At 42.8% G+C, this 9,425-nt stretch overlaps 2 protein-coding genes across 3 annotated transcripts in view; both read left to right on the top strand.

The window, feature by feature from the left end:
- The first annotated feature begins 313 nt into the window (after positions 1 to 313).
- Positions 314 to 5,970, top strand: sgo2 (shugoshin 2). 2 transcript variants are annotated; one of them, XM_023404936.2, is made up of 9 exons: positions 314 to 447; positions 779 to 908; positions 1,080 to 1,255; positions 1,429 to 1,503; positions 2,187 to 2,257; positions 2,362 to 2,492; positions 2,614 to 4,686; positions 5,066 to 5,177; positions 5,294 to 5,970. In XM_023404936.2, the coding sequence occupies exons 2-9, from the start codon at positions 824 to 826 to the stop codon at positions 5,427 to 5,429; spliced, it is 2,859 nt and encodes a 952-aa protein (XP_023260704.1). In that variant the 5' UTR covers positions 314 to 447; positions 779 to 823; the 3' UTR covers positions 5,430 to 5,970. The 2 variants fall into 2 exon arrangements, with proteins under 2 accessions (XP_023260704.1, XP_087029739.1); XM_087173613.1 differs by having other exon boundaries at positions 5,063 to 5,177.
- A 363-nt stretch (positions 5,971 to 6,333) lies between these two features.
- Positions 6,334 to 9,425, top strand: part of c9h2orf80 (chromosome 9 C2orf80 homolog) — a 3,367-nt gene continuing 275 nt past the window's right edge. The window contains exons 1-7 of the mRNA XM_023404937.2: positions 6,334 to 6,374; positions 6,476 to 6,557; positions 6,692 to 6,774; positions 7,798 to 7,888; positions 8,250 to 8,327; positions 8,486 to 8,573; positions 9,107 to 9,228. Coding sequence (XP_023260705.1) covers positions 6,334 to 6,374; positions 6,476 to 6,557; positions 6,692 to 6,774; positions 7,798 to 7,888; positions 8,250 to 8,327; positions 8,486 to 8,573; positions 9,107 to 9,228 — 585 coding nt within the window. The remainder of the gene's footprint in view (positions 6,375 to 6,475; positions 6,558 to 6,691; positions 6,775 to 7,797; positions 7,889 to 8,249; positions 8,328 to 8,485; positions 8,574 to 9,106; positions 9,229 to 9,425) is intronic.

The following is a 9,425-nucleotide window of genomic DNA, read 5'->3' as shown; positions in this document are numbered from 1 at the left end:
TCTATCTATCTATCTATCTATCTATCTATCTATCTATCTATCTATCTATCTATCTATCATGAAGAAATGAAGAACGAGAGAGGCTCATTTCAGAGGATCTCCTCTCAACCAAATTAAGGATTTTTACTTTTAAGTTTCACTTAAGTCCAAAATTGTACTTGTAGCAGTCTGATAAATACTGGCCTTGAGTGATGGCAGGTTGTTAGTATAGTCTGCCAAACGAGACAAACTCGGGGGGGAAAACTCCCACTCTTTAAGACACACCTCCTCGCACCTGCGCAGACGCGCGGCGGACTTTTTGTTTATATTTAAATCAACGACTATGTATGGATGTGTTAGCGGCAGTTAGAATGGTCCTAATGAGCTTTATTTGATCATTCCACGGCCATTATCAATAAAGTTTATTGCCAAAAGGCAAAGTCTATCGCCGGTTAACGTCGATTACCGGTAAGTTTTGTCTAAATTTCGAGCGTAACATGCTAGCGCAGGCTACACCGGTTAGCAACGGATTCACCATTCACATACGTTAGGTAATGCTAACGTCGCCTAACTGACGAAAAAATGTACTACTTATTTAAAGTCTCTAGTTTGTCAGCAAAGTTAAGTCGGTAGACCATGGTCGAAAAACTGTAGGTGCTAGCTTTATTTGTGTCACCCAAACTTAAAGACTACATACATTTAAGATCTAAATATCTGTTACAATGTCACTTTCTTAGTAATAATATAATACAATACAGTACAAAAGCTAACATTTTTGTTTTTTTTGTTTTTTTTTCAGGTTACAGATTTCTTCATCCGTCATCATTCATCATCCTTTGTCATCATGTTCAATGAGAAGACAATGGTACCTTCAAAAGCTTCCAAGCAGACTTCAGCTGCAGCATCAAAGATCAAAAATAAGCTCCTCAGTGAGTCCGTCATTCATTTCAACACATTTACAAACCAACATGTCTGTGCCTCATGTTGTACAACCATATTACACTATAAGCTTTATGTCTCCCAGACATTATCTGAAATAAAGGGAAACATTTATTTATTCTCCTAACAAGAATGAATGTTGTAATGCTTCTTCACACCAGACTCGTCCTCCTTCTTCAAGATCTCTTTGAAGACCAACAACAGGGCCTTAGCTCTCGCTTTGGAGGTGCAGAAGGAGAGGAACAGGCAGCTGGAGAAGGAGATTGTGTGTCTGAAGAAGCAAGTGGAGGTTCTGTGCTTCGAGCTGGCCACCAGGAAATACAAGGACAGGAAACTGGTAAGTTTGTTGTTTACATAAAGTAGTTAACACAAAAGGCCTGTCAGGCAGAAGGCGATAATGACCGTACAGGTATTCATTATAATGCAGAGAATATCTGCGAAATGTTTGATTTGATAATCGATTATATTGACTGCAGTTCATCTTGTTTTGGTTTTTTTTTTCTGTCACAGCTCCTCATCTTGAAAAGCCTCCATAACAACACTCTGCAGCACTTTGACATGGTGGCCGACTTATTCTCCGACAGTGTAAGGACTCCTCTCAATCAGTGCTAACAGTTGCGGTTTCGTGTGGCAAGTCTGAGTTGCCTGTGATGCATGAGTGGACATAAAAAGTGTGATTTCAGTTATCATCGCATCATTGTCCTGATATTAGTATTTCACTGTATTTACTGAAATATTGAAAATCACACGATAAAAAGTTAAACATATACTTTTCCCAATGAGACATGAAACTATGAATCACGGCAACTTCATAAGATTGTTTGGATAGGTTTATATTTAAATATGATAAAAATGACCGTTTGATTGTTGCCCGACCCTCCTGTTACATATCAGGCTGTGAAATGAGAGGAGAGGCTCGGATCCTCTCTTCTGATTGGCTGAAACACAAGATAAAGTGATAATCTGCTTGTTTTGAAAGGTAGAATGAGAACAGGATTTCTCTACTGTCAAACAGAGACATGATGGTCGACTTCACAATGGGTTTCATGTCCTCAAGAGAAAAACATTCATTCCTTTATTCCAACATAAGAAACCCATGATTGTCTTTAGTTTCTGTGGCAGTTGTTCCAAATGGGGTTTAAAAGTAAGACTGCAATCGAACGAAACAACATTCATATGTATTAATAAGACGGAATGATAATAGAAGAAAATGCCTTGCAATAACTATACAAAACATACAGTAATGTGTGATTGTTTCTTACCCACAGGATCTTCCTAAACTATCTCAGGACAACAACAACTTATTCAGCAACATCCAGGAAAATCTTCCAGCAGAAAGGTGAGCAAATATTTCACTCAGATTTATTTGTGTTTTGAACTAAGAGCCATTTTTTGTTAAGGCAGCTTTGTCTTGTTCTTTACACCCATCCTTTCCCGTTTCAGTCTCACAGCTCCGTTACTTCCTCAGCCAGAAATGACAAAAGACTTAACAGCCGACCCCCCTGAAAAAAACCTGGATGATAACGTCTTCTGTATCCAGGATAGACTCAATAAGTCCACTGATGCTCACAATGGTAAAGTGTTTTTTTAGTGTTGATCATCATCAAATATGTTACAGTGATATACCCTGTGATACTGATGTAATATTCACTGGAAATACTAATTTGTACATTTCCCACAACTGCTTTCTCACAGAAACTACAGATGTTGAAAAAAGGCGTTCAAGCCAGTGTAAACAAGCTCCCCGCACAGGAGCATCACGCCCGTCCAGCAGGCTGAGGGATGAAGTGGAGAGGCTGTCGATGGTGTTCTCTCAGTCGGGGTTTGACATGAAGTCGGTCCTTCCTCCTCAGAGCAGCCGAACCTCGTCACGTCTCAGCGCGTGTGAAAACTCTAAACCAGCTTCCGCTGATGATGTGAACCCTCCCTGCACCTCAGTCACAGAAACTGAGCCAGAACACGCTAACAAACAAGAGAACACAGTGCTCCTGAATACAACAATGGAGATGACGCAGAGCGGCGCTTGTGAGATAGTCACAGTGGAAACCAAGCCCAAAAGAAAGGGCAAGAAGAAGAAGGAAAAAATGACTGGGTCGAGTTTGGCTGCAAATCCACCAGTGAAAAATTCTGCAGATTCTTGGATGAGCGAGGTTCAGACTGCTCCCACTGACTCTTTGTCACAGACAGATGACTGTGCGCTAGAGGATATTAGAGACCTACAAGATTTCAAGCACCACTCACCTAAAAAACAGTCTGGTAGTGTTGTAACCTCTCGCATCCCCAAACTGGGCAAGGCTAGCAACTGTCAGAAAGCAGCAAAGGAGAAATTCAAATCACCGCACCACGCCAAGTTAAAGACGTCCTGTGACGATGTGGACAATTATTTCATGGATCCTGAAAATCAGTTAATCAAAGCCACCAAAAGTGTTCAATTATCACCAGAGAAAGATGCTGAGGAAGAAGTAGTGTCCACAGTCACATGCAGGAGGTCCAAGAAAAAGAGCAGAGGGGCGTCTTTAGTCTCCAGGAAAACCGTGTTCATGTCGTCATCCCATGAAAGTGAGAGCAGTCAGCTCAGATTGGAACAGTTCCATGATAAAGTGAAGGAAGAAGTTAAGGGACAGGATGAATCGTGCAAAGACCAAGAAGAACCGGAAGAGTTCCTGTTTTGCACAGATGAGGTCGATGAGGTCAAACGTCCAGAGTCGGACCATGTGGGGCGTCTTTTCCCAAGTCACAACAAACCACAGAGCAAAAATACAGAAGGAAGTCTCAAATCAAGATGCAGAGGGACGTTTGTTGTCTCAGTGGCGAGGGACTGTATCTCACCGAACAGTGCGTCACCAGAAGTGGGTTCCTCAGAGCAGGACTTTCTGCCTTCTGCAGGAAGCCACAGCTGTGAGGCAGAAGAGTCGTCGGTTGCCGTGGATACAGGTGTCGTCGGGCAACGCTCAGAATCAAATCCACACAGTGACGGAGCCTTTGTGGGGGAAACGCAGAGCTCCTGTAAGCGTCCTTGGGTGGCCACCCAGGATCCAGGCAGCAGTCAAGAGGACGTGAGCAGCAACAGTAACCAAGACTCTACCACAGGCACCGAGTTTCACAAACCTAAAAAAGCCAGGAGAGAAGAAGCGGGGCGTTCCGGCAAGAAGAAAGGTGCGCAGAGGAAGGAGAGTGATGAGCTTTTAAAGGACAAGAAAAAGAAGAATAAAAGTAGCCATAGCAACAAAGGATTTAGATCCACAGATGAAGCGAGTCATCTTCAGGAAGCCAGTGTGGCTTCACCTCTCTGCGGCGCTCACGAGCCCCAGAGAAATAAAGAAGAACTGGATGATTCTCAAGTGGCCGACATCAGTGAGATGGATGAGCAGTTCTATGATTCAAACCCCATCAGGTCAAAGTCCAGGATGGATCGGAAACCAAAAGATCGCAGAACGAAACCCAAACTGCAAACACCCACAGACACGAGAAACCCGAGGGAGACGTTTGTCGTCTACAGGCGGAAAACTCAGGACAGTGTTTCACTAAACAACACGAGGACGCCTCATGTGTCAGACGCCTACAGTCACACGGAGGACACCAGTAACGAGGCAGTTCATCAGAATCTGGGAGATCTGCTGGCGGACGAGGTGCCGCCGTGGCTCGCCATGGACGATAGCAGCACTAACCCTGAGGCGCTCTCTTTACTGGCCAGTCCGACGGGGGAGGTGGAAGGAGGGGAGGAGGTGATCGAGGAGTCTGCCGCTGCGACTAATGACGCCTCTCCAGGTGTGTCCATCATCAGTTTGTCTTTTTGCTATAAATTCATATATTTTTGTGCCTTCAGACTAATTGAAGGTTTGATGTGTTACATACATTTACTGTAGATATTTCAGTGTTGACACAGTCAACTAGAGCTGCAGCGATTAGTTCGTTAATCCATGAGGTGATTGAGTTTTGAACGGGTTCAGACTTCGGTGTCCGGGAAATTTCAATGGCCATAATTTTGACATTTCATACACTAAACGATTCATTGAAAAGTAGCTGCAGCCATAAGTAAGCCATAGCCACTGATGGCTGATTTTATTCCTAGTTTTTGGAATGAGAAACTGCAGCTTTGTAAACGTGCGTCGTCTGTTTGTTAATGAGTAACTTTGTGTTGCAGCAGGAAGAGTCTTAACGTCACTGACCAACACTATCACAACCCCAGAGAGCGAAATCAGAGGCCGAACCAGGAGACGTCACGGGGTCGTCAGTTACAAGGAGCCGCCCCTCAACAGGTGAGGACGTCTTTGTCTATGAACCGTGGCCACAAACGCTGTCGGTATTGATTATATCAGAAAACAGCTGTGAGTAATTGATCGTATTTGTTTTTTTGTTTGTTCTTTTTAAACAGCAAAATAAGGCGTGGAGATAAATTCACCGACAACATGTTTCTGAGCTCTCCGGTGTTCAAGGAGGGCAAGAAGAAGAAGAAGAAGAAGACGACTGCAGCCAAGCCGAAGCTGGAAAACTCTGCTTTACTGGACTGATTATTTTCTGTTTTTAATCTGGTTTATTGTAATCTTTGTTTTTTTTTTTTAAAGCTTAATAAAGACCTTTTAATTAGTCTTTTAAATCACTTAAACAGGTTTGTTGGCAACTGAATTTTGTAGCCTGGACTGGACTCCCACAATGCACCTTTCTCTTTACAAGAAACATGTTTTTATAACCGCTGCTCCACCTGCTTTCCAGCGATATGGGGCTGGTAATGGTCAGAGAGATTGACAGGAGGATGATCATAAATTATTCAGTCCGGGCCGTTCACCTGAGAAGCCTGCTGCTCGTCCACACTGTAAAAGGCTTGTGTTCCCCAGAAAGGTCACCAGAGTCACTGTCGCACGACCGCCGCCGACCGTGTTCAGGACTTAGTCTCATCATGTGAAGTGAAGTGTTGTTGCTTCTGTTGTGCAGCATCAGCGTCTGTCTGTAGAGGACTGTGGTGAGTACAGATGCTTCTGTTGAACTTGTTTTAAATGTACCACTCTTTCATTTTTTTCTTTCTTTTTTTGTGTTTCCATTAAAATTTGTTGTCAGGCAGAAGAGGTGGAGTCAGTTTTGAATTTGTTGCACTCACCTGTTTCACCGTTACTGACAGGGAATGTGTGTTTAAGATTTACCAGACTGACTGGATCTCACTGCATTTGCTGGTATCTCTCTGTGTGGTCCCAACGAGGTGTCGGTTTCATTTCCTGGCTTCATAGCACCGCACACGCAGCGGCTAATTAACCCCATACTTTGAGGTGAACAATGTTATGCAAGCTAGCTTTCACTACCGCCAACACATCAGCTGATTTCCACTTAATTTCTAATATCTAGGAGTATAGTAGGGTTTGAGTTTCAATCATTTCCTGTTGTCTTTGCAGGGGTCTTACATGAAAGGAGTTTGTTCAGAACATGGGGGCGAGGCAGCTGAAACGAGACGTTGAGGCTCTTATGTGAGTGCACATTAGAATAAGCCCGGAGACTGTTGAGAAGCACAAAATAAATCATGTTTTAAACCGGCAACTGATTCATTGTTTTTCCTCAATCTGAACAGTGGTGATTACATTGGGCAGAAACTCAGAGAAAATTCATTTGATCCCAAGGGGAAGGGGACGTCCACCATGCTGGACGACCTGGTAAAAACTCCACATTAGATACAGCGGCTCGCTGTGACTCCATGTTGGTTATTGCAGCAGCTGTCGGAAGATATGCAGTTAAAGGGTTCTTCCTCAGTCTGCTGCAGTGTGTTTTATCCATGTGCATGTTACAGGCTCACTATGACCTTGCAATCAGTGTCGCCCTTTGGTGGTTGGACAAGGAAGAAGGGCGGGACGTTCTCGACAGCGACATCATGTAAGCTACTGAAAACCAAACGTACAGCTGCAGGTTAAAGTTATTATTATTTTGAAACTTTCTTTTTTTATCAGTTTACATCAAAAGCACTGACCTGCTGGTGGAGGCGTCTTCACACGTGCAGCCAGGCGTCTCCAAAGCCACAGTCAGAACATCCAAAACTTCCAAATGCATCCGGATGAATTTAGCAGAAATGTTTTCATCAAGCTGCACAAGACATGTAGAGTATTTTTTATTAATGCAATGTTGCATTCATAATCACATTCAGGGTGTCTGACATCACATCATTATTTATTTACACTTATTAAATTATACAAACTGAGCAATTCCTACACTTCATGCACACAGACTTACATATTTCTATTTTTTATTTATATATTATAGCAAGTTTTTTTTCATTTTATTATTTTAACATTTTTAAAAAATCTTTTATCTTTACCTGTGTAAACTACTTCCTATTCTCTTGTCTCTGCTGAGGGAGCAGTATCAACCTAATCTCCCCCTGGAATCAATAAAGTATTCTGACTCTGATTCTGAATGTGAGTGAGCATCAAACTGCACTTGACAGAGAAATTGTTATATTTAGTCACAGCGAGGTGGAAGTGAAGACGTTGACTGTGGAAGGTTTAAATGATCCCTTTTTGTTTTGTTTTTATGTGTGAAAATGTGACATTTATCAGGACAGAGCAGCTGAGACTGAGCCAGAGTGAGGACCCACCCTAGTCCTGCTTAATAATGTGATTGGCCATTTTTCTGATCGGTTTCAAAATTCATAATGAGTCATTTCTGCTTTACTGCTTTTCCTGTCATCAGTGTCTTTGTAAAAGCAAAATAAAATCAATATGTGAAGTTGAGCAGCTCAAAGGTAAAATTCTGACTCAGAACTTGGTCCTGAGACGATGCAGCTGTCTCGTTCAGCTAGTGGCAGGTGAAATAAGATTCTCGCCTCGAGTCTTTTCACTCGCACCGCTTCCAAGAAGCTGAATCTGTCTAGTAATAAATTTTATTCCCTCTCTCTCACAGTGGAGCAACGTGCAGCTTAGGAAGTGCCGAGTACCCTAATCGCTTAGAGCGGGAGGCCATGATCCTGTCCTCGTTCGCAGGGATCATTATGGTAAGTGTAATTTCTACATGAACGCAGCTTTAATTAAATATTGACGTCCCACTGAATTTAAATACCTTAAAATAGGAAACAAGCCCAGGAGGGAGGATCTATATATGGGTATAGACTTGGCTGTTTAATTCCCATGTGTTTATTTTCCTTTTCTTTCATTTATTTTTTACCTATTGAAGCGTTTTAAGATCTAAATCCTGCGAAGATGCATCTAGTTTGGGTTTAAATGTGAGAAAATGACTGAATCAGGACAGGAGTAGAGAGTTTAGGCATAACAAAAACCCAGGTACCTCCATAATAATCACTGCCCTAACTCAGACAGAGAGGTGCTGCTTCCTAAACCTTCATTTCCCCTTTTCAGAACAACCTGCCAGTGGAGGAAATCTTGGCTCTGTACAGGTGTAAACCAGCAGCTTCATACCCCAACCAGCAATCCAAGGTACAGTCAGCGTCCATGGCGACCGCTTCACACACACACTGTGTCTGATTAAAGTCTAAACAGATGGGGAAGTGGCTGCCACACTTTCTCCATCTTCTTCATTATATAGTTTTAGTGACGTAGAAAAAGTTAATTTCATATTTTGCTTTTAACCCCAGGCTGCGATCGTCTACCCCTTCACTCTGTCCTACCATCCCTTCGCCATGCTCGGCTCTTACAAGGCCGTGCATCACTCCAGGAAGCACAGTAAGTGTACGTCAATATTAGATATAGTTATCTGGAATTAACTAACGCTGTGACACCAAGTGCAGACAATCCAAGGGAGCACGTGGAAAAAAGGTGATTCATTAAACAACCAGAAGTATAAAGTCTTACATTAGAAATGAATCCAGGCTGGAAAAAAAAACAAAGTCCAACAACAGAAACACAAGGAGAAGCGCTAAAGACAGGAAACAGTGGAGCAGAAGACACGAGGAAACTGACAGAGACGAAGAGGAAGACAGAGACTTAAATACACAAAGGTAAAACACAGGTGAAACACGTCAGGGCGGGTCACGTGATCTACAAGGAGGGAAACAGGACAAAGACAGGAAGTAAAATAATCACAAGACACACAAGGGGAATAATACAAAATAAAACAGCAAATGAAACAAATGTCCAAACATAAAAATCCAAAAGCTCAGACATAAATTAAAACCATAAAACCAAGATAAGGTTCTGCCAAACCTCAGGCTGGGAGCCGCTCACTAACACGTGTCTTCAATAAAAACCTCTTACAGATCAAAAGTTGAAAAGATGGCTGTCTGAGAGGGCGAAGGCGAGCGCTCCGCCTGGACGAGTGTCAGTGCAACCTTCATCCTCCTCCTCCTCCTCCTCCTCCTCGTCTCACTCCTTCCTCAGTGTGAGTATCCACTTTTATCTGTCATTATATTCAACCCAGAAGATTTAAGAGCAAAACTGAACAACTTCAACACGTTTGTTGTAGAAAAAGAGAGTTTTCTTGGTTTAAAACATGTGAGAAGCCTCTGCTGCCCCCCTGTGGGTGTAAACAGACATGATCTTCATCTGACCACACCCCCCCCCCCCCCCCCCCCCCCC

Source organism: Seriola lalandi, unplaced genomic scaffold (assembly GCF_002814215.2).
Source record: "Seriola lalandi dorsalis isolate HSWRI2012SDOR001 ecotype SW California unplaced genomic scaffold, Sedor1 jcf7180002054258, whole genome shotgun sequence".
NCBI lineage: Eukaryota > Metazoa > Chordata > Actinopteri > Carangiformes > Carangidae > Seriola > Seriola lalandi.
Note: the sequence above shows the minus strand (reverse complement) of the source record. Positions and strands in the feature narration are given on the sequence as shown.

Excerpts from the sequence above, each read along its gene's own strand:
- sgo2 (XM_087173613.1), top strand. The coding sequence starts at position 824 with ATGTTCAATGAGAAGACAATGGTACCTTCAAAAGCTTCCAAGCAGACT. Across the intron at positions 1,504-2,186 it reads CCGACTTATTCTCCGACAGT|GATCTTCCTAAACTATCTCA; the intron begins GTAAGGACTCCT and ends TCTTACCCACAG. Across the intron at positions 5,178-5,293 it reads AAGGAGCCGCCCCTCAACAG|CAAAATAAGGCGTGGAGATA; the intron begins GTGAGGACGTCT and ends CTTTTTAAACAG.